Genomic DNA, 22047 nt, shown 5'->3' with positions numbered 1-22047 from the left:
TGACACCGCCGTAGAATGTCATTTGCATATGGTCGACCCGGTCTATTTTGCTCAGAGATCACTATCAAAGACGCTCGCGATTTCCTTCGACATCCCCTTTCGCTGCCCACGGATGCGAGATTGGTTTCTTCGTGCGAATCTCTGATGTTGAGAAGTGAGTTCTGGTATTTGTCATTCGCTGCTGACGTCTCCCCAGTGCCGCTGCATCAACCTCTTGCGCTGGCGCCAAGTAACGCGGCCCAGCCGTACCCAAACATGGACGGAAAGCTAAGAGAGGCAAATCGAGCCATAACAGATTGGTACAACTACTGGGATGGTTATTATGGTAGGTCTATATCGTCCCATACCGATGCTGATGACGTTGTGTAGCGCGCAATGGTGTACCTAAAGACCATTTCTTACGAGAGACATGTGAGCGGATTGTATCGTCGTTAAAAGCCATGCTAACATGTTTACAGTGATAACCGGTGGTGCCGGATCCTTGTGAGTTGCGTCTTCGAGTCTACGACGAGTCTGACTGATCATCCAACAGCCTATCCTCGAACTCTTACGTTTTGCACGAGATTCGGAGCCGAAGAGATGTAGCATTCCTGTCGGACGAACGGAGACAATGGTTGCAAGAGGCTGGAAGGAAAGCACAACAATTGGTGACTATATGTCTGCGAGGGCAACAGGTGAGCGTGTTGTTCATGCATATGCTTTGCACATGGCTGACCATTGTCACGTAGTATGCCAACACGATACAATATGGTGAGTCGCCGTGGAGCTATGTTTGTATATATCCCTTCACTGACGTTTCATTCGTTTACTAGCTAATCTCCTTACCCGTAAGTCGTCAACTTCAACATATAGCCCGTTTCTAATCAATCAACAGATTACAACATTGTCTACGCTGCGCGTTTCCTGATTCGCATGGCTACGCTGGTTCCCGAGTCATGTAATTTGAGACAGATCGGCAAAGACGTAGAACAAGTGGCGATCATGTTGACCAAAGGTGAGTCACCTTGCTATGAGAATGCGCTGACCCGATCAGTCCCCGGCTTCCTGTTCGCCCATATGCTCTCCGATGTCGTGAAGAAAGCTCGGAGAGACCAAGTACTACCCCCGGCGTCTCGTGCACCTTCTCGACTGCCGTCTCCTACCAGAGGTCTGACCGCTCTACCTATGTCTGACCAGAACTCTTGGTCGTCCGGCCTCACCCCGAATACCAACTTTGTGTCCTCTCTCTCGGGTGGACCGGACGTCTCCATCAACGTGAATCCGACATCTGATCAAGGCCTATCATCGCATATGGACTTTTTGTATGCAGAGCAGCTCTTTGCCAACACAGGGAATGCGAACACCCCTAGTCAATTCTTGGTGAGTTTCCAAAGCACGGAATCGCCAGGCTGATCAAGTAGTCTATCGATCCACAGCTCAATCCCGCTAGCGGACCAACTGATCAAGGATTCAGTTTAGATGCGTGGTTCCCGTTCCCTCCTTTGGGTAAGTCTCTCGTGCTTTGACTGACTGCGATCTGTAACGTAGGCTGAGCATCATTTTGCCTAGACAACGATTTGAGCCCTCTTCTGGCCACCGGTACAGACTCTTCCGCCCATCCGCCTCCTGCCAACGCAAACGAGAGCCGGCAAACGTGGTGGTGAGAAAAGCATCATTAAAACAGCATATTACGGATGCATGCATCTATGTAGACTTTGTTACCAGTTGTTCGAGTAGGCATCGAAAATCCACTCATCTAAGGAGCCTCGACCACCTCTCCCACGATATCTTCCTCTTCTTCCTCCTCTTGACCATTCGCAGGCTTAATAACCGCTTTGTGCATATCAATCTCTCTGATCCCCAGACCGGCGAGGAGGTATACCACACTCAAGATGACTGCACATAAGAAGACGGCGTGCAAAGCCTTTTGGTACGAGTTGATGGCGATCGATTTGAGGGGTTCTGCCAAATATCGGATGGACGTAGAGGATTCTCGGATGGAGGCGATGGCCTAGCAAGTTAGCTTTGATCGTGATGAACCACACTCACTTCTTCAGCCCCGGGTCCAGTGATTCTCTTACTCAACTCTTTCTGCAAGATGGCTTGGGCCAAGGCGCCCGATAATGCGACTCCCAAGACCTGACCGATTGTTCTGAAGACATATGACACTATGGCGAGGATGAGCGACATCATGACCTGATTTTAAGGACAACCTACAGCTGGTGGCGATCGCAACATGCTCATGACCGACATCTGCGATGAGGGCGACAATGGTCAAAGTAGTGACAGCCCCCATGGCGAAACTCGTGAATGATAAGTTTGTCCAGAGCATCCACCTGACGAGATATCAGCGCAGTTTCATGCTCATTTCTCCTGTGAACCTACTCGGAGGAGTCCCGATTCCACATAGAAATCAATATAGCACCAACAAGGCCCAATAAACCTGACCAGAAGTTCAACCAGTAGTATTTCTTGGTGTGTCGAACCACAAATCCACATCCTAGAGAACCGATCATACCGGCGATGGAGTTCGGTATCAAGTGTGCACCTGCTTGTGAAGAAGACATTCCTCGGACAACGGTGAAAAATAGGGGGATGGTGTAGATCTAGATGTCAGCGAGGTTCGGAAGATCTTTTACTCACCAGAGCGAATTGCGCCATGGAGATGGAAAAGTTGTTGATGGCAACGCTGACCGCGGTCCTCCTATTAAGCAGTTCGAATGGCATGACAGGTTCCGAAGCCCACTTGAGCTCGACCAGCAAGAACAGAGCGAACAGAACTGCGCTGGCGCCAAAGAGAGCTAGAATGAGAGGGTCTGACCAGGCATAGGCATCTAATAGGGTAGAATTGGTCTTGAGAGAGACAGCGATGAGTGCTGCCCCGACCCATCCAGCGAGCAGGAAACATCCCAAGAAGTCTATTCGTCGGAACAGCTGCATGGGAGTTTGCTTGACGACAGGCGTGGATGCACCGGATGCAGGGTCAGAAGGGATCGTGTAGCGAACATTGGTGTAGACGAGAAGACTTCCGACCAGTAGAACAGGGATCTAACGATCAGCCCAGATCTCTTCAAGATTGTGACTTACCTGAATGCCAAAAGCCCAACGCCAGTGCAGGTAGTCATTGATGATACCACCTAACGGCGCTCCCAAGCTGTCAAAGGTCAGCATTAGAATGGGTTCCAGGTTGACTCACCCCATCCCACCTCCCTGTCATTCGTTATCAGCAATGCACATGCCTCCGAGAGGGGTTTTTGTTGTTACTCACAAATGCCAAATTTCCGAAACCTTGGTAGATACCTCGATGTGTACTGTTCGGAAGAGAGCATCAGATACGACTTACTCTACTACACTGAGATCACTTACATTGGTACAATATCACTCATGATCGTACTTCCGACTGCATCGTCGTCAGACTTGGTCCACCAACTTCCATGCACTCACTTGTACTTAGACCGCCTCCTCCCATGCCTGCTAAGGCTCTTGCAGCGATAAGGAATTCCATAGATGGCGCAACAGCACAGAGAAGGTTGCCAGTGGCTAAGCATGTCAGCAAGATACTGTAAAGTAACGACTCACTGAATATTGCCATAGCCAAAAGCATGGAAGCCTGACGTCCGATGATGTTACAGAGCCGACCGTAGATTGGCGTTAAACAGCACACGGACAGCATGCTATGATATCAGCGACTACGTCTGACTGAGATCCACTTACTAAGAAGTACCGAGCCACGAGGCCATGTTCGTAGCGTTGAAAGAAGACGAGATCGGACCGAGAAGCGTCGCAACTGGAATATCTGTCAGCAAGACGATATTGTGGGGATCAAGATGTTCGTATTTTCAACTCACCAACGGTCCCGTCGAATGCATTCAGGAAACTGCACACCCACATGGAGATACACTGAAGATCAGCTCTGGACGGAGGTCGAAAGTACTCACCAGAAGCCAGAACCTGTTGACACTCAAGCCCACTTTGTTGTAGGATAGCTTGTTGACATCGGGGGGCTCATGTGACTTGGGACTTGAGGAGTAGTCTGGTGTGTTGGCGGTGTTGAGCAGCGGTCTTCTTTCGTCCGGCGTCATTGTGCAGTCCCGCGCTGTTGATGATATTCCACAGAAGGCGATGAATGGGATAAAGGGTTATATATCACGAGCAACAGTCGAACGAGACGATCATATGGATGCTTATCTCTGACTACGAGTGCATCTCATCTGTGAGTTCCATAATATACCCATATGGCGGTCCATTCCACTGCCCACCCCCCCTGAGCATCATCGGTCAAAACCGAAACCACACCAATCAACCCCCATCACACCACACCAGAACCCTGAACTGCATGGATTCCGAATATACTCGTATGGAGAGAAATTCACGAGCCCATCCCAGTCCGAATCGAAATGTCACTTCATATTGGATAATTACGATGCACTGCGGATCCGCCATTGGCTGACAGTCGCAATATATTCCTTCGTAAAACTGACATACTATATATATGTATGCAGACGACTCGAATGTATCAGTGGAACAGATCAAGCTGACAATAATCTACCTAATTCATCACTCATTGTCACAAGAAGATGGTTACTGATCTACCAGCAGACGAGGTGTCTATGCAGCAGGAGAATACCATCTCCTTCCCTCGACGCTCATCCAATACATCCGAACGCACGAAAATTGAATTGAGTAACGTCTTTGGCGAAAAGGAAACGGTTGACACTCGGCTCAGTCACTGCGTCATCAACCTTTCACCCGCTTTCTTCTGTGAGTTCCAACATGACACCCAGGGATAAGTAAGTGTTGACGAATTCCCTCCAGCACTAAATATGGGTACAGGAATCGTGTCGATCCTTCTATACACTTTCCCATATCTTGCAAGGTGGTTGAGGACGATTGGTATAGTCATCTTCGTCCTCGACGTTGTTCTCTTCCTTTTGCTCAGCGTGGGCAATCTCATCCGGTACATACAATGAAAGGGACTTTTCGCAACAACGCTAGGACATTCTTCTGCCGCTCTGTCATGGGGAACTCTGCCGATGGGTTTGCTACCATCGTCGTAAGTTTTCATCCTGCTGCTGACACGCTGACGACCCCAAGAACATGATAGCTCTCGTCTGCGTCAACAACTGGGGCGAACGATGGGCCAAAGTAGCAGTCGCACTATGGGCCTTCGATGCTGCTCTCTCCATCCTCGTCGCTATCGGATTGTTATTCATGATGTAAGTTGGATCCACGAGAGCCCCGCTTAGATATTCAGGATTAACCTGGCAGCCACATACGATCGAGTCAATGTCAGCAAGCTGGCTTTTGCCCATCGTCTCTTTCAATCGTAGCAGCCGCTTCTGGCGGCGTGGTAGCAGAGGCTGTATCCCAGTCCATGCCTTCGGTCGTCATCACATCCAACATCGGCTGGGGAACCGGTGTCCCTCTGGCTCTATCCATTAGTGCGACTTACTTGTACCGACTCATCGCCCATGGAGCACCTGCTCCACAAGCTTTACCCAGTCTATTTCTTCTAATAGGTCCATGTGGTCAAGGTAGTTTCGGGACTGTGACTCTGGGTAAAGTGGTCAAAGATCTGGTCTACTCATTGGGCATCGACAACCTGGCAACACAGAAACAGCAAACAGAGATGGCGATGATGGCTCAAGCCACGTATGCTGGAGGGTTTGTCACTGGTCTGATCCTATGGGGATTGGGCTTGTGCTGGTACCTCCTGGCGACTGCGTTAGTCATCGATCACATATGGAACGTCGATCGGTCCTACCTGCGCCATCGATCGTTCAACGTATCTTTCACGGCGTTAACGTTCCCGATAGGGGTCTGGGCGGTGAGTATCTTCCTTTGCCTAATGTATGATCCTGCTGAAGAGTTTCAGAGCGCCTCGAATGCTCTCGCAACAGAGCTCGATTCTGAGGTGTTTCGGGTAATTGGTGCTGTTGTATCAACTCAAGTGTGCTTCATTTGGCTCTACGTCATGCCCATGACGATCTACAAGGCGTTCGAAGGTTCCGTTTTCAATGCAACAGAGTTAGAGCTATTTTCTAGTAAACATCGTCAGAGAAGCGAAGATAAAGTGTAATGTTTTCTGATGTGTTGTATGTATGACATAATCTACTGGCACTGATACATGCTGGCTACGTATGTTCATTAGAAATCTGGTTGAGCCTTGTCAGCCCATGATCCCCTTGGTTCCCACTCTCTCGCTTCGTTGAGAAGCCTCTCCCCTTGCTCCTTTTCGACTTGATCTTCTACCTCCGGCTTTCCCCATGCTCCCCCACCAGGGGTATGCAATATCAGACAGTCTCCAGTTCCAAATTGCATGGTACCTTTACCTCCCACATTGATGGTCCTGACCTTACCATCCTTCTCTTTTGGCTGTTTCACCCAAAGATTCAACCCTGTAGCTCCTGGTCCACCTCCGGCAAGACCATAGGGTGCTCGGGATCGTCGTTCGGATAGGATAGATACGGATAAGGGTTGCAGGAATTGGAGTGAACGGATACATCCTTCTCCACCGCGATATTTACCAACACCTCCGGAGGATGGTCTGAATCCGAATTGATGGAGGATGACGGCTATAAAGGCAATCAGCCAGGACTTTGTCCATGAAGATGACCACTCACGGTAGCGACGTTCCAGGATCTCAGGATCGGTGATACGCTATTTACGATGTCAGTTGACAAAGATTTTGATCGATTCGCATTAGTACTCACCGTGTTGGTCATATGACAGTGCACTCCGGATGTTCCGTTCCATCCGTCTCCGGCGCCACTACCACCGGCGATGGTCTGATTGATGCATCAGTGACAGGTCCCACTAGCATCGAACTCACCTCGTAATAGCCCCAACCGTCCACTACTTCCCCAGTCTCTTGGTTCTTCCCACCTGCACCGAATGACAGACTGAGACGGAAGGGTCAGCCTTTCAGGTGCAATGGGTTAAAGACTCACTTGTTGCAACATCCTTGACTAGCAGCACAAGCCTTGAACGCGAGCAAAACCGTATCTGTGATTCTCTGCGACGTCATCACATTACCACCGCATACCGCACTTTCGGGTGAAGGGGATAGTAGACATCCTTCGGGTATCCGTATTTCAATGGGTACCAAGCACCCCGCGTTGAGAGGGATATCTTCGCCTATCATCGATCGCATACTGTCGTCATCGTCAGCTCGCATACCTTACCATATCTACTCGTCCACTCACCAGTAGATCACAGCGGCATGCACAACACAGATGGGTGCATTGAGATTCCCACGAAGTTCGGGACCGGTACCTTCAAAATCAAACACTGCCGAGCCTGATTCGGGATCAATGGTTATGGTCAAGGCGATAGGCGATCCGTCATCTAGATAGTCGACGGCCTGTGGAATCAAGGTTCAAATAGGGATCTTGAAACGTTTTGCATGACTCACATGTAGCACATTGGTCCCAGCATTCTCTGCAGCCTTTCGCAGCATCTTGCGCACTGATTGTTCGGCATTGCTGAGCGGGAGAAGCGTCGCTGAGTGATCTGATGTGCTCTCATATAAGAACTGCCACTCACTTCTTGATATGGTTCATGTAGCTATGTACCGTCTGGAGATCGTACTCTTGTACTAAAGCTTTCAGAAGATTGGTGCCCTTATTATTCGCAGCGATCTGAGCCTTGACATCACTCTCGACGTCTCTGAAAGACCTGGAGCCTGAACAGCCAGGATACTGAGCAGGATCCTCCACCATGACTTTGTGCAAAGCATCGTGATCGTAATAGCCATTTGAGACTATCTTGAGGGAATGGATGTTGGCTCCTTCTTCGTAGAGCTGAGTGGAAGTGGGGGGCATGGACCCGGGAAGGATACCACCGATGTCACTGTGGTCTGTTGTGTTCATTCGGTCAGTGGAACACTGGCATGAGACACTGTATAAAACTCACGACCTCGGGACGCTGTGAAGAAGATAATCTTGGTAGGGTCATTCTCGTCGAAACATGGAGTGATCACGGTCAAGTCGGGGAGATGACTAGATGCAGGGTCAGCTTACATGTCCACACAGAGGTTTTGAGAGCGGTTTACCTTCCACCAGCCATAGGCGAGTTGGTCAAAAGCACATCCCCGTCTTTGAGATCTTTCCCATGTAATTTCAATTGATATTTGACTGACCAACTCATGGATCCGAGATGTACCGGAACGAAAGGGGCATTTGCGACGAGGTCACCTGTAGGGGAGAAGACGGCACAGGAGAAGTCTAGTCGCTCCTTGATGTTGGTACTGATGGCCGTCTGCTTGAGTGATCGACCCATTGCTTCGGCGATACACATGAACCGATTGGAGCTAGCGGGTGGTCAGCGGGAGATAGCGATGCAGCTTGACTGAGGGGGAAAACTCACAATAAGGACAGGGTGATGGGATCATAGTCGGCTTTGCTCTGGGCTTGTGGGAGTGACTCGTTGACCATGATGGGCGATGACTATAAAATCGAGATAGCCGAGAAGAGAAGGGCTGATCGGATGAATGAGTTATCGAAGTGCAGGGGAGTCGGGTCGTGCCAGAAGAGACGGAGATTCTAGATCTTAACAGGCTGACCTGGTGGAGTTGTAAATACAGCAAAGTCGATGGTGAAGAGGGATGTATGCGAGATGTATGAATGTGAATAATGAGCATGAGGGTCGAGGGAGAGGGAGATAAGAGGAGGATCACCAGTCGTGCTTAAGCGCGCTGATAACCTTGGGGCTCGGGTCATAACATAACTTGTTGTCATCCTCCTTGGATTTGATTCGCTGACTACGTTCCCTCGTTTTCTGCTCCTTCATATTCCATCTGTATCGATTCCAGGACATCATACCTGCAGCCGTTCCAGGTCTAGCTGAGGTAGAGAAGACCGCTGTTCATTCTATACAGAGTCCTGCGACGAACATCACCTCACCTCCACCCGATGTCAACGATGTCTTCCGTTCCCGATCATTCCATTCGGATCTCCATCGACAGAGTAAGTCTATGTCACTTCTAGGTCTCCTCACGAAGCTAATCATTCAGCTCTAGGGCGGAACATTCACCGACGTCCACGTATCTACCCTTCCTCGGTCCAACCCAGAATCCGCTCAGCAAGATGAATCCAAACGAGAAGAGTTTGTTTTGAAGCTGCTGTCGCAAGATCCCAGCAACTATCGAGATGCCCCCACCGAGGGTGTCCGAAGGGCATTGGAGAGGGTCACCGGGGAGAAGTTCGAGAGGGGGAAACCGCTGCCAGTGAACAAGCTCGGTGAGTCTAACTCCAACATAGATAAGGGCTGACAATTGCCTAGAATACGTCAGGCTTTCCACGACGGTTGCAACCAATGCGCTGTTGGAGAGGAAGGGCCAGAAACATGCTCTGATCATCACCAAGGGCTTCAAGGACCTTCTCGAGATCGGCAACCAAGCTAGACCAAGAATCTTTGATCTGAATATCAAGCGAGCAAAGCCTTTGTACACTAAAGCTGTAGAAGTGGATGAGAGGGTCACCTTAGGTGAGTAAGCCGCTGCCGCTTCTGATGATGTCGTGATGTTGACACATCAGATCACCTCGCAGTCGGGTTCTCATCCGATCCAAGAGCCGAGCAAAACGCTCTTGTATTCGACGAGGATGGATCAGTGAAGAAAGCATATTCCGGAGTAGGTGCCGAAGAGCAGGAGAATTTCATACCTGGCAGGATTGTGAAAGGGTTGAGCGGAGAAGCAGTCAAAGTGATCCGGGAACCAGGTGAGCCTACCTCAGGGAGAAGACAAAGGCTGACTATGGTCAAGATCTCGATACTATCAAGAAGGATCTGCAGGCATTGTATGACGAAGGGTATAGCTCAATTGCCGTTTGTTTGGCTCACTCGTGAGTGAGGTGTTTCTGATCAGGAGCGAGCCAAGGCTGACCAGCACATATACCAGCTACACATTCCCTGACCACGAGCTTGCGATTGGGAAGGTCGCATTGGATATTGGGTTCCCCCACATCTCATTGTCCTCCAAGCTCCTGCCTATGATCAAGATGACCAATCGCGGGCAATCTACCACGTGCGATGCTTATCTCACTCCGGTACTACAAGACTATCTGAAAGGTTTCTATGCTGGGTTCGAAGGTGGGGCAGACGGTGATCTGCATGTGGAATTCATGGGATCGGACGGGGGCTTGGTAGACCTTGACGTGAGTGAGAACTTGATGGAGCTCCCTGACATGGGTGCAGAACTTTTCAGGCCTCAAGTCGATTCTTTCAGGACCGGCTGGTGGAGTCGTGGGCTGTGCTTTGACAAGCTGGGATGAGGAAGAAAGGTCTCCAGTGATAGGGTGAGTGAGATGGGCTCCTGCTCGTCGAGCTCTGACTGATCACCTCTCAGTCTTGATGTGGGTGGCACGTCAACCGACGTATCTCGGTATGCTGGACGATACGAATCGGTCTGGGAAACCACCACAGCTGGTATATCAATGTTCACCCCACAGCTTGATATCAACACGGTGAGTCGGTGTCGGCCATGGGCGATATGTATCTGACTGCTACCATGAGCTCAGGTTGCTGCTGGAGGAGGAAGTTGCTTGACATATAAGAATGGACTCTTCCGTGCAGGTCCAGAGTCTGCTGGAGCTCATCCAGGCCCCGCGTGTTATAGGTGAAGCCTGCGTTTATGATATAAAGGTCGTCAAGCTTATCATGTGTGCACTCGTAGGAAAGGTGGCCCTCTCGCTTTGACGGATGGAAACCTCTTCCTAGGTCGTCTCGTGCCGAAGTAGTGAGTCACAGGTCTGTTGAGATTCCTACTGACCCACACCAGTTTCCCTAAATGCTTCGGTCCCAACGAAGATCAGGATCTTGATCCAGAGGCATCCCGTACGAAATTCGAGGAACTCGCTCAAGAAATTCGAACCGAAACCGGAACAGAGAAAACGATTGACGAAATTGTGAGTAGAAGATGGAACCGTATCAGGGCTGACGAGGCGTAAACAGGTTTACGGCTTCGTGAAGGTTGCGAACGAAACCATGGCCAGGCCGATCCGAACCTTGACCGAAGCAAGAGGGTTCAAGACAGACGAACATGTCCTTGCATCTTTTGGAGGTGCCGGGGGTCAACACGCCTGCGAGATAGCCGAGGTACGTCAATGCATGGTCAGGTCATAACTCCATGCTGACGGCTTCCATAGCTTCTTGGTATAGATCGGGTTTTGATCCACAAATACTCATCGATCCTCTCAGCATATGGATTGGCGCTTGCAGATCGGTAAGTATGCACGCGATCGAGTCTCGATTATCGCTGATATCGCCTCCAGAGTATACGAGCAGCAAGAACCCGCTTCGGACACCTACAACTCTGCAACTCAGTCTTCCCTCGCTTCCAGACTTGACGAGCTCGCAAAGAAAGTTCAGAACGTGTTGAAGGATTCTGGGTTTGAAGCAAGCAAGATACAGGTCGAGAGGCTATTGAACATGCGATTCGACGGGTCGGATACTTCGTTGATGGTTTTGGAAACAGCTCCAGGCAAAGGAGATTTTGAGGAGGAATTCAAGAGGGCTTACAAAGAGGAGTTTGGGTTCTTGTTGAACAAGAATATCATCGTCGATGATGTCAAGGTGAGTCAGTGAATCTGCAGGCTGAAGGATCCTCTGATGACAGATGTTGATCAGGTCCGAGGGATTGGCAAAACGTTCGATTCGCTTGGTCCGTCCGCATTCTCCGAGTACAAGTCATTGAAGTTGAACGACGTAGATCAGCGCAAAGCAGACTTTCACCAAAAAGCGTATGTATGGTATGGTCACGAAGGCAAGAGACAGGACGTGCCAGTATTCGAGCTGGGCTCGCTTCATACCGGAGATCAGGTCAAGGGTCCTGCTTTGATCATCGATGAGACTCAGACGATTTTCGTCAACGTGTGAGTGGGGGAGCTTGCACTGATGACGGACTTATGGCCAAGCTGATAAGTCCTGTTCCTTCTCAGACGGTGGACTGCTGTAGCAACGAGTAGTCACCTGTTGATCCAGCGAAAGGATTGAGCCATACAAGTGACGACGATGACCTAGCATAGACGTAGAGATAGACCCATCATATTCGCATTTACAGACATGATGATGCACACAGAGTATATACATAACGTTTTGCTTGAGAATTTACCGGACCGAGTTGCAGCTCAGAGATTCGGCCCAATGTACCGAAAGATCCCGATGGGTATTCGGGACAAACAAGCACCGTATTCGCTCGATGGGATGAGTTATGCCTATAACATATCTTAGCTATATCGTATCAGTATCACCGTCGTTCTCTTCTTTATCATCTAGCATCTGTCAGAAAGCATACTCAACATGGAAGCCAAAACATACCTCAGAAACGCTCTTCAAGCCAAGCAACCTGGTCTCGGTTTCTGGTGCACGTGAGTTACTTTTTATCGTTGACATCGCTGAGCATTGTAGTCTCCCAGGAGCTTGTACCATCTCCACCGTTCTCGCTACTGGCGGGTTCAACTGGGTGTTGATCGACGCAGAACATGGTGCTATCACCGACAAGGACTACTTTGATGTGAGTGAACTATCTTTCCGATGCCGAGCTAATGATTCAGCTCTCTCTCGCCGCTACTGCTGCCGGTGCAAGTCCCATCATCAGAGTTCCGTGGAATGAGGAGTGGATGATCAAGAGAGCACTCGACGCTGGAGCTCATGGTGTCATGACCCCTATGTGTCACAACGCCGAGGATGCCAAAAAGATCGTCTCATTCTCCAAATACCCTCCTACCGGATCCAGGGGTTACGGTCCCATGTTCTGCCCTCCTGCATTCGGATGCAAGGGGTCAGAATATGATTCCCAAGCGGATGAAAAATTGTTGGTCATCGTTCAGATCGAGTCCAGACAAGGTGTAGAGAATGTAGAGGAGATCGCAAAGGTTCCTGGACTGGATGTGCTTTTCATCGGTGAGTTTACTCATTAATGCGGATAGAGCTGATATGGGACAGGTCCTTTTGATCTTGCCAAACAACTGAACGTTCAATTCGGCGGAGAGGAGCATGAAGCTGCTATCGCGAAGACCCTGAAAGCAGCCCATGATGCTGGAAAGGTTGCTGCCATCTTCTGTGAGTGTGAATCGGCGGCGAGAACGCGGAGATTATGCTGAGTCTTTTTCCCAGGCTCTAATGGTCAAATCGCGAAACAACGTTTGGACCAAGGATTCGACATGGTCTCGATCGCTGTCGACAATGCTTGTTTGGCTGCTGAGATGGAGAGGCAAATGGGATTCGCTACGGGAACCACTAAGACCGGAGACAGATCATACTCATAGAATGACCATGCATTGTATCGTGAATCGTAAATATCAGGTTGCCAAGAAATGTTGACTCGTAAAACGATCCTTTGACACATGACTCACTGTCGAGCTTTGTTACCCCGACACTTGGGATCGTCCTCTTTCTTCGTCATGCCCGTTGCTCTTGTATCACTCACATTGAGAGCATCCACACACCAATCAGTGTATCCTCGACATGACCAAACCCATCGTCGTCGCGCTCAACCCCCTCCACCCACAAGCGCTGGCCCTCGCAACCGAGCATTTCGATCTGATACTTCCTTCCTCTGAAAGATTTAAAGACTGGCGACGACACGCTCAAGGTGTGCTGACTATATCAAGGAGTGTGGCCAAGGAAGATGTAGACGTGGTCAGGGAATATGGAAAGCTCAAGTATGTAGCCAAGCAAGGGACCGGAGTGGATATGCTAGACCTAAAAGCTTTGAAGGATGCCGGTATAGTGGTGATGAACACTCCTGGGATTAACGTGAGTCAGCTCTTGACATGTTCACAGCTGACGCATTGCAGGCGCAAGCAGTTGCTGAATTAGCACTGGGCTTGATTATAGAGTGAGTTGGATGTCACCATGAGCAGCAGCGAACTTGCAGCTGACCCATTGCGAAGCGTTGCGAGGAAGATCAGCACCACTCATGCTCGGTTCTACGCTGGGGAGGAGATTCACAAAGCTGATGGATGGGGTGGACAAACGCTGTTTGGGAAGACCATAGGTCTGATCGGTGAGTGACGAATGGGCACACGGTCGATCACTTACTCTCGCAGGTGGTGGGGATACCGGTTTCGCACTGGCAAGGATGTTTCAATCGGCCTTCAACGGTCATGTCATACTCTACGACCCGTTTCTCTCCACAGCTGACCTTCAACGCTGGGAGCGGGACATCCCTCCGACATTCATCACCCGCACCTCATCATTCAACGATCTGCTCACTCAATCGGACATCGTATCCCTCCATTGCCCTTTGACCAAGGACACAAAGGGGATGATCTCCGCCCCCCAATTCGATCTCATGAAGAGAACTGCGGTGCTGGTCAACGTAGCCAGAGGAGGTGTAGTCGATGAGGTGGATTTGGAAGTCGCACTAAAGGAAGGGAAGATCATCGGGGCTGGAGTAGATGTGACGGTCGTAGAGCCCCCCTCGCAAGAAAGGTACGAGGGATTGTGTAAAGCTGGCTGTGTCATTACGTGAGTCTCGAAGGAGATATTGGATTCACGAAGAGCTGATCACGTTCCTAGACCTCATTACGGAGCTGCACCTGCCGACGTACAAGAAGCTACCTGTCTGGCGATGGTGGAACACATGATCGAAGCGCTCAGGGGCGGCAGTGTTAAGAACAGGGTGGTTTAGGTGGGAACTGTTCGGCAAGACTCGTTGGAGGCAGAAGAAGGAGTGGGAGGGATAGTCGGGTGTGAACAGTTACCTGTTCATATCATTTCGTAATCAGATGGAAAAGACAAGATGCATGATGAGATAGTACTGCAGCTTTTGGCAATGTATGTTGTCAGAGGTGTTGACCAATTCCTGCACAACTCGGGAGCTTTCCGTTTTTCACTCGCTTGACCTTTATCTCACATCCCATTTCCCCACCTGTCTTTTCCTTTTGACGCTCAAGAACGACATGAGCTCTCCAGCTCGTCATAGCACTCCATCCGCCTCGACGAGCAAGCGCCAGAATGGTGTTCGTAGCCCTATCCAAAGACCAGCCATCGCTGCAACAGGAATGGGACGGATCACTCTGAGATCAGCCTGTGAATCATGCAGGACAAGGAAGATAAAGGTGGGCTCGACAGTCCCGCTTGGACTCGGCTGATGTCGCTATCCAGTGCACAGGAGAGAAGACCTGTCTGTGCTAGGTGTCAGAAGCAGGGGAAAGAATGTGTTTATGCGAATGCGGCGACGTCGTGGAGGTGAGTGAGATGGAAGCGGTACACAAGCTGATGAATTCCAGCTATGTCGCTGCGCTGGAAGAGCGTATCCGTGGGTTGGAGGAGGAGAAAGTACAGTGGATCAGTCAACAGGAGAGTATGCAGGCTTCTCAGCATGTGATCAAGAGAGCCCGTCTCAATACAGATCCGCCCGAAATTGCTTCTCCACCCTCGCACAGCGGAAGGTCCGGTGTTTCCCCAATACCTGATACTCCTGCAATCCTCAACATTCCTCCCCCCAAACCTTCATTGCTGGTGGCATTTGACCGATCCATCTTACCCTCTCGACGAGATATACATGAATTGCTATCACGTTATTTTTTATACACAAACGCCGCGTTTCCCATATTCCACATTCCTACCTTGCAGCGGCAGGTCGACGCCGTTGCGGTCGCCAGGTTCGGCATAGCGGTCGTTCTAAACGCTTTAGCTATAGGCTCTGCTTCCATTGACAAGACAGGCCTATCGGATCTAGCCGTGCTCTTCGACAAATCAACGTGACTCACATACCAGCTACCATACCGGAACGCTTTCGAGGGTATATCCGAAAAGGTCATTCGGGATATCATGGTCTCATCAAGCTCCTCGTCGAGGCCCGCACGGTCACCAGTGAATACGCTGGCAGCGTTTTTGACACATTCTTTGGGTGAATGGAGGGAAGAGGAGTGAGAAAGTCGCCGAGGTGCTACGACCCCTGCTATGGCAATTGCAAGGAAGAGTGGTTTCAGTTGGATTCTACGTTTGTATGCTGGTTTTGTCGTCACATACGGCTGATTCCCAAATGCATCATCATACGAGTATTGAGTGTTTCTGTTTTCCGATCTAGATGGAGGCTCTGAGGATAACGATCGACGGTATAAATAGAACACTTGTATGAACATGACTCGGGTGTACGTAACATGACGTCATGTTGAGATCCGGCGGTTGAAAATCTCGTATCTGCCATCTCAGATGTTCATGACGTTTTGTGTAGATTGAAGCGAACGTCGACCATGGATATAACAGTACATATACATATATATATATAGATAGATATGTGTCGCGGGGGAGTCAACTTCTTCATACACCACTATTTTTTTCGCTAAAACTGCAAAATGTCCAATCACGCCCTTGACACCAACCCTCCCACTGGATCAGTCCAGCACATCACGGCTCATGGGTCTGATTGGCTCTGGGCGGTTTTCGCAATCATGATGGTAGCAGATATCCTCGTTTTCTTCTGGCAATTTTCTCTCCCACGGGGCCAACGAGTCTTCCATCAACTGTGCTTGGTAAGTGGCTCATGATGAAGGAGTAGCCGCACGCACTAACTCTTCTGCAGTTCATCCTCTCCACTGCGGCCATCGCATATTTTTCAATGGCTTCGGATCTTGGTTATGCCTCTGTTCTCACTGAATTTGGTCATATGGGATACTCTGCAAACACCACCAGGCAGATCTGGGTGAGTGTTGGGATCGGTGGTGGGCTTTCGCTAATAGCGTTAGTACGTCCGATACATCGATTGGGTCATCACCACCCCTTCGCTTCTTTTGACGTTGGTGTTGGCTTCCGGTCTTCCCCTCTCGGACATCATCGCGTTGTGCTACTTTGATCTGGTGATGATAGTGACGGGGTTGGTCGGTGCATTGGTCGCTACCAGCTACAAATGGGGTGAGTACAGTCTTCTTTCATTTGCCTGTTCTCGATCCTTCGCTCACTCTTAGCTCGTTAGGCTTCTACACTTTCGGATGTGCCGCTTTGTTCTACGTACGTCAGATCTGCACTGGTCCGACGCACGCTGATATATTTCACAGATCTGGTGGGTTCTCGCTGGGCCAGCTCGAGCAAGTGCAGGGGCACTCGGAGCGGACTACAAGAGCGCTTTCACCTCTTCCGCCGCCATCTTATCGTTCCTCTGGCTGCTTTACCCAATTGCTTGGGGTGTGAGTGACAATCCTTTAGAGACATATCATCGCTGACCCAGTCACAGCTTGCCGATGGAGGTAATCTGATCACACCAGACTCGGAGATGATTTTCTACGGTATCCTTGACGTCCTTGCCAAGCCCGTCTTCACCATCTACCACCTGTACAGGCTCTCAAAACTTGACCTCAGCTTGCTACAACTCTCTTCCGGCAAATTCTCCAACTCTGGCGGGGTGTTTGACCGGGAGAAGCATGCCGCTGCTGGAGCACCTGCAACGGTCGGAGCGTCAATCACCGGTACGGCCAAGGGAGGTTTTTTCAGTCGACGGGGTCAGAGAGATGCTGTAGCCGAGCCACGAACTTCCGAAGCGACCGCTGTTAGTTCTTGAGCGAATGATCCGTTAAATCGTATTTACATTCCTATAATCTAGTCGCGTCTATACTATGTAGCCTTTAGTCACATGTATCAGATCTTTTTTTAACCTTTTACCTCGGCAAGCAATGGCTCGCCCTTCATACTTTGGATTGCGTTTCGCACACAAAGCTCTGCCATTTTGTTTCTCGTGTCGAAATCGCCGGAGCCAAGGTGTGGAAGAACGATACCTATCTGTCAGCGAGTTCGCCTCTGGGTCGTACTCACAATTGTCCAAGTGTAACAGCGGATGATCCGGCTTGATGTTGGGTTCGCCGGTCAGCACATCTAACCCTGCGCCAAAGATTTGGCCGGATTTGAGCGCTGCATGGAGGTCATCAGAGTTGACCACGGGACCCTGTCAATATGTCAGCGTAGTCATGGATTTGGATGACTTACCCTCGCAACGTTGACCAGGATTGAGGTGGGTTTCATCTTGGCCAGGAAGTCTTTGTTCACGATGTCTTTGGTGGACGGGTTGAGGTCGCACAAGACGATGAGGACGTCCGCCTGGGACGCAAGTATGTCCTTCTCGACTCGCTTGATATCGACACCCCACCTCTTTGTGAAGTTGGCGTCGATGGTAGCTTGGTTCTCTCTTTCTCGCGAGGAGGTGTAGATGATGGTTGGCGGTTCGGTCTTGTTGGTAAAAGCCAATAGCCTGTCGACGGCCGCTTGGGGTATCCTACCAAACCCAAGGAATCCGATCTTGAGACCAGGGTGGCCAAGAGAATGGCCACAGAGGACGAACGGAGCCCATGGGATTTGGGGCCACTGAGGGTTAGCTTTGTAAGTTTCAACGGACTCACCTCTCCACGCTTCACGAGGTTGATTCCATAGCCGACCTTTCTAAGCGTCATCAAGACCAACATGACGGTGATATCGGCGACTATCCGTCAGCATTGTCTGGGTAGGGGTTGAGCTCACCAGCATCGTTCAATACACCTGGGGTGTGTCCAATTTTGATCCCTCGGGCATGAGCAGCTTTCACGTTGATGTGGTCTGGCGTGTCAGCGATGTTGAGCGGGGTAGCAGACTCACCATATCCGACACTGAATGTGGAAACACACTTCAAATTCTCGTTGCATGCATCGATGAATTCCTGGTCTACTTTGTCGCTAGGCTGACTGTGCATGATACAAGCCGCGCCTACCTGGGGGTCGGCGATCTGGTGCAACACCCATTCTCTGCTTGGCTCGGAGTCTTGAGGGTTGACGATGAGCTCGTAGCCAGAGCCCTGGAGGATGCTCATGGCATGAGTCCCGACGTGTCGGGTGCTGTCGTGGGTCAGCGAAGGGTCTCTGAGCAAAGAAATTAGGACTCACATGAGGATCTTTGACATTGTGCAATGTGTGGGCGAGTATGAGGTGTGATGGAGATATCAAGGTATCTATCTAGCTACAGATGAGAGTGTAAGCTCGGCCCGGCGTTTCCGTAGGTTCATCTCGCGTCGGCAGTCGCCGTGGTAGCTCATTAACCCCCCCCCCCTCGCGTCGATCGGCAGTCACCGTATAAGTCGCCATTATTTTTGTGCCCCACTTGAATCTGGCGTCGGCCACTTCCTGGTTAAACTTTATATACACCTCCCCTTTACCCCAGCGCGTCACACATATCACTTTATAAGTGCCCTCTGTTTACTATAATCGTAACAAGGTGTCCGCTTGTTGCCTCCGGATTTCCCACGTGTCCCGGCCTGGGCGATCTATCTTAGCTAGGTCACTCACATAACATCCGTCAAGCGATGTTTACAGCGTCATCGCAGTAGTACATATCCTATGCTGGGTCAGTTATGCATGGGTCGACCTATCAATTAACTGTCATTCATGTCGCCCGTTTAACATCCGCGTCACGACTTTATATGTGCCTTCCGTTTATCATATTCGTCACAGGGTGGCACCCGTTTACCAGTCGCTGCAGGCATTACCACTTTACCAATCGGGTTGTCACTTTATTTGTGCCCTCTGTTTACTATAGTGGTCATTAGGGTGTCTTCCTGTTGCTTCCGGGTTTCACACGTGCTCCAATCTGATCTATCTTATCCACGCTGCTCACACCATATGCATAGGTTCGTAGTGTCGGGTCATTCATCTCATGCATACAGTCACTGCATCGCCCTTGCATACGTCTCTCAGGTCATCACGTATCCATCCTATACATGATCCGGCCCATGCATGCTCTATGCTTCACCATAAAACGTGCAGCCCCTTACCATCCGCGTGGAGGCACTTTTAGCCGCATTTCGGTCCGTAGCAATTATATCCGTAACCCACTTACTATCCGCGTAAGCTTACCCCCTTTCCAACAAGCCCACCTAAATGCACCTCCCTTTTAGTTTTCGCGCCACCCACCATCCCCAATCACTTTATGTGTAACCCCTTTGTTCCGCGCCACATGTACTTTATATGTGTTTACCCTTTATCATACGCTTTATATGTGGTCACCCTTTACCATACGCTGTATATGTGTATACCCTTTATCATACGCGTCAGAAGGTGTCCGCCTGTCAGTTCTGGATTTCACACGTGTACGATTGCTTCTATCTATCTATCCACATATGTTGACAAGAGCATCTCCCGTTCAGCATTGCCATCGTAAGATACCCACTGCATCCTACTATAGATACTCTGCAACGAGCATGCATCAGGACCTATCCTGTCGAACATTGTATCTGTCAACTTTTTGGACACGTGTGAAACCCGGAGGCCATAGGCGGACACCCTGTAGCGATTATGGTAAAGAGGAGGCGTTAATAATGTTAAACCTGCAGTCAAGGGAGGGTGTATATAATGTGAGGACAAGGTGTGCGCTGCCGCGGATGGTAAAGGGGCCACGTATATAAAGTGTAATGCCAAGCAAGACGCGAGTAGTAAAGCCCCCCAAGCGGTGGTGGAACTTCTGCATAGGATAGATACCATGCATGTGATTTATAGCACTGCGATGGATAGGATCGGTCCTGCTAATAGGTATGCATGCAGTGGCGATACAGGGTGATGAAGCTGTACCAGTGATGCGCTTGACTTGTGTTGAGTGAGCACCTGGATGAGATAGACTGGCTCAATTTCGACACGTGTGAAACCCGGAATCGACAAGGCGACACCTTCTTACAGTTATGGTAAACGGGGCGCAGATATAAGGACACATATGTGCGAAATTGCGAGTGGCGAACGCGAGTTCTAAAGGAGACACGCATATAAAGCGACGAGAGATGACGCGGTGACAGCCGAGATGGGTGCTGCAGCGGAGATGACCGCCTTCCACCTCTTGTAACACAGCTCAGCGTCATTCCATTCCAGTATAAATACAGTCAACATTCATCCTCATTCCTACACTCGTACCACCACCCAAACATCACCCACCATCACCCACCACCATGTTCGAGTTCCTCATCACCCTCCTCCTTGCCACCGCAATCATGATCTCTCTCATGGCCGTGGGTGTCGCGATAACGATGCCCTTCCATGGTGCTCTGGTCCGACTGCGGGCCAACTACAATCCCCACGCTGTGGGTCTTGATGCGCAGACTCGGTGAGTGGTGCAGCTCAACACTCCCAGCTACCCGCTGACATGCTCTACAGTGTCGGACCGACCCTCACCACCCTTGTCGGGACCCTCAAACGAACGAAAAGGCTCGAAGGATGGTGGGGATTATGGAAAGGTGAGCCTGCTCTAAATACACTTTGATCCAGTCTCACCCCTCCTTCCTCAACGCAGGCACCTATCCCACCCTCGCCTATACCACGCTCGTGTCTATCGCATCCATCATCTTCGTTGGCGGATCGTCCACTCGAGGTCCCAAAAACACCTACAGCGTCCCTGAAGCCGGGGGAGTACGGTGAGTCGAGTCTGATCGATTGTGCCGCTGACAACGTTTAGTATGGGCCTCTTCACCATCGTCCTCACGCTCATCGCTCTGCCGATGACTGTGATAATCAACCGGTGAGTGCGTACTCCCTTAGGGCAATCGCTAACTTTCAGATCCATCATAACACCGTACAAACTTCCCAACAACCCCACGACGTCTCTCCGAGTATTACTCTCTCCACACGAACTCGCCAAACCCCACCTCCTCTACCTCACGCCTGGTCTCCTTGCTACCACGTTCATCCACTCCCTGTGTGTCACCCTGATAGCCCGAACCATGCGAGTATTCTTCCTAGGTGCCTCCGCTCCCGAGGACATCTCCGATAACATCTCCCCGTGGCGATGGTTGATCTTCATCCTCTGGCAAGCATTTGCCACCGGCTGGCTCACACCTCTCGAAGTCGTCAGCACCCGACTGTCCGTCCAGCCCAACACGCCAGGTGCCGTCGCAACCGAAGAAGAAGAACAAGGCCTTCCCGAAGGAGTATCATTCTGTGGAACGGACGAAGACGTTATTGGTCTTCGACCCACTACCGACCCCTACCTCGGCATGGTCGACTGCGGAAGAAAGGTCATCGAGGAGGAAGGGTGGCAAAGTCTGTACCGAGGGTTCTGGTGGACCATGCTGAGTAACGTATTTGGAGCTTTCGCGTGATGCCGATTATATATAAAATAATATGA

General features: G+C 50.4%; 13 protein-coding genes across 13 annotated transcripts; 9 read left to right on the top strand and 4 right to left on the bottom strand.

Moving 5' to 3' along the window:
- Window positions 1–15: 15 nt before the first annotated feature.
- On the top strand, window positions 16–1643 carry I203_106682 (uncharacterized protein; the record flags this gene model as incomplete). Its single annotated transcript, XM_065518026.1, has 8 exons — window positions 16–154; window positions 197–325; window positions 370–411; window positions 459–483; window positions 533–680; window positions 853–1359; window positions 1401–1485; window positions 1549–1643. The coding sequence occupies 8 exons, from the start codon at window positions 16–18 to the stop codon at window positions 1641–1643; spliced, it is 1170 nt and encodes a 389-aa protein (XP_065373330.1).
- A 92-nt stretch (window positions 1644–1735) lies between these two features.
- Window positions 1736–2546, bottom strand: I203_106681 (uncharacterized protein; the record flags this gene model as incomplete). The annotated part of the gene is made up of 4 exons (XM_065518025.1): window positions 1736–1903; window positions 2029–2147; window positions 2197–2315; window positions 2365–2546. The coding sequence occupies 4 exons, from the start codon at window positions 2544–2546 to the stop codon at window positions 1736–1738; spliced, it is 588 nt and encodes a 195-aa protein (XP_065373329.1).
- Window positions 2547–2592: 46 nt separating this feature from the next.
- Window positions 2593–4061, bottom strand: I203_106680 (uncharacterized protein; the record flags this gene model as incomplete). Its single annotated transcript, XM_065518024.1, has 9 exons — window positions 2593–2913; window positions 3067–3133; window positions 3176–3189; window positions 3248–3290; window positions 3346–3379; window positions 3424–3519; window positions 3648–3766; window positions 3828–3856; window positions 3918–4061. 9 exons carry the CDS (start codon window positions 4059–4061, stop codon window positions 2593–2595), a joined length of 867 nt encoding a protein of 288 aa, XP_065373328.1.
- A 495-nt stretch (window positions 4062–4556) lies between these two features.
- Window positions 4557–4949, top strand: I203_106679 (uncharacterized protein; the record flags this gene model as incomplete). Its single annotated transcript, XM_065518023.1, has 2 exons — window positions 4557–4740; window positions 4795–4949. The coding sequence occupies 2 exons, from the start codon at window positions 4557–4559 to the stop codon at window positions 4947–4949; spliced, it is 339 nt and encodes a 112-aa protein (XP_065373327.1).
- Window positions 4950–5076: 127 nt separating this feature from the next.
- I203_106678 (uncharacterized protein) lies at window positions 5077–6058 on the top strand (the record flags this gene model as incomplete). Its single annotated transcript, XM_019151006.2, has 3 exons — window positions 5077–5195; window positions 5248–5806; window positions 5855–6058. The coding sequence occupies 3 exons, from the start codon at window positions 5077–5079 to the stop codon at window positions 6056–6058; spliced, it is 882 nt and encodes a 293-aa protein (XP_018999574.2).
- A 68-nt stretch (window positions 6059–6126) lies between these two features.
- On the bottom strand, window positions 6127–8414 carry I203_106677 (uncharacterized protein; the record flags this gene model as incomplete). The annotated part of the gene is made up of 11 exons (XM_019151005.1): window positions 6127–6554; window positions 6603–6639; window positions 6693–6767; window positions 6812–6881; window positions 6930–7133; window positions 7185–7342; window positions 7394–7463; window positions 7525–7837; window positions 7894–7979; window positions 8033–8290; window positions 8347–8414. 11 exons carry the CDS (start codon window positions 8412–8414, stop codon window positions 6127–6129), a joined length of 1767 nt encoding a protein of 588 aa, XP_018999573.1.
- A 486-nt stretch (window positions 8415–8900) lies between these two features.
- I203_106676 (uncharacterized protein) lies at window positions 8901–11970 on the top strand (the record flags this gene model as incomplete). The annotated part of the gene is made up of 16 exons (XM_065518022.1): window positions 8901–8945; window positions 8999–9218; window positions 9262–9465; window positions 9528–9698; window positions 9743–9821; window positions 9878–10137; window positions 10184–10274; window positions 10325–10442; window positions 10497–10594; window positions 10652–10714; window positions 10757–10883; window positions 10930–11073; window positions 11124–11200; window positions 11250–11550; window positions 11605–11849; window positions 11916–11970. The coding sequence occupies 16 exons, from the start codon at window positions 8901–8903 to the stop codon at window positions 11968–11970; spliced, it is 2298 nt and encodes a 765-aa protein (XP_065373326.1).
- Window positions 11971–12521: 551 nt separating this feature from the next.
- I203_106675 (uncharacterized protein) lies at window positions 12522–13244 on the top strand (the record flags this gene model as incomplete). Its single annotated transcript, XM_019151003.2, has 3 exons — window positions 12522–12879; window positions 12922–13038; window positions 13093–13244. 3 exons carry the CDS (start codon window positions 12522–12524, stop codon window positions 13242–13244), a joined length of 627 nt encoding a protein of 208 aa, XP_018999571.2.
- A 199-nt stretch (window positions 13245–13443) lies between these two features.
- I203_106674 (uncharacterized protein) lies at window positions 13444–14611 on the top strand (the record flags this gene model as incomplete). Its single annotated transcript, XM_065518021.1, has 5 exons — window positions 13444–13738; window positions 13786–13816; window positions 13872–13984; window positions 14028–14448; window positions 14500–14611. The coding sequence occupies 5 exons, from the start codon at window positions 13444–13446 to the stop codon at window positions 14609–14611; spliced, it is 972 nt and encodes a 323-aa protein (XP_065373325.1).
- A 408-nt stretch (window positions 14612–15019) lies between these two features.
- I203_106673 (uncharacterized protein) lies at window positions 15020–15690 on the top strand (the record flags this gene model as incomplete). Its single annotated transcript, XM_065518020.1, has 2 exons — window positions 15020–15162; window positions 15213–15690. The coding sequence occupies 2 exons, from the start codon at window positions 15020–15022 to the stop codon at window positions 15688–15690; spliced, it is 621 nt and encodes a 206-aa protein (XP_065373324.1).
- Window positions 15691–16283: 593 nt separating this feature from the next.
- On the top strand, window positions 16284–17482 carry I203_106672 (uncharacterized protein; the record flags this gene model as incomplete). Its single annotated transcript, XM_019151000.1, has 6 exons — window positions 16284–16460; window positions 16511–16630; window positions 16674–16839; window positions 16901–16935; window positions 16983–17111; window positions 17159–17482. 6 exons carry the CDS (start codon window positions 16284–16286, stop codon window positions 17480–17482), a joined length of 951 nt encoding a protein of 316 aa, XP_018999568.1.
- An 89-nt stretch (window positions 17483–17571) lies between these two features.
- Window positions 17572–18757, bottom strand: I203_106671 (uncharacterized protein; the record flags this gene model as incomplete). Its single annotated transcript, XM_065518019.1, has 3 exons — window positions 17572–17700; window positions 17905–18350; window positions 18433–18757. 3 exons carry the CDS (start codon window positions 18755–18757, stop codon window positions 17572–17574), a joined length of 900 nt encoding a protein of 299 aa, XP_065373323.1.
- A 2118-nt stretch (window positions 18758–20875) lies between these two features.
- Window positions 20876–22021, top strand: I203_106670 (uncharacterized protein; the record flags this gene model as incomplete). The annotated part of the gene is made up of 4 exons (XM_065518018.1): window positions 20876–21030; window positions 21081–21160; window positions 21217–21337; window positions 21481–22021. The coding sequence occupies 4 exons, from the start codon at window positions 20876–20878 to the stop codon at window positions 22019–22021; spliced, it is 897 nt and encodes a 298-aa protein (XP_065373322.1).
- Window positions 22022–22047: the final 26 nt, after the last annotated feature.

The sequence above is a fragment of the Kwoniella mangroviensis genome (genome assembly GCF_000507465.2).
Source record: "Kwoniella mangroviensis CBS 8507 chromosome 1 map unlocalized Ctg02, whole genome shotgun sequence".
Taxonomy (NCBI): Eukaryota; Fungi; Basidiomycota; class Tremellomycetes; order Tremellales; family Cryptococcaceae; genus Kwoniella; species Kwoniella mangrovensis.
Note: the sequence above shows the minus strand (reverse complement) of the source record. Positions and strands in the feature narration are given on the sequence as shown.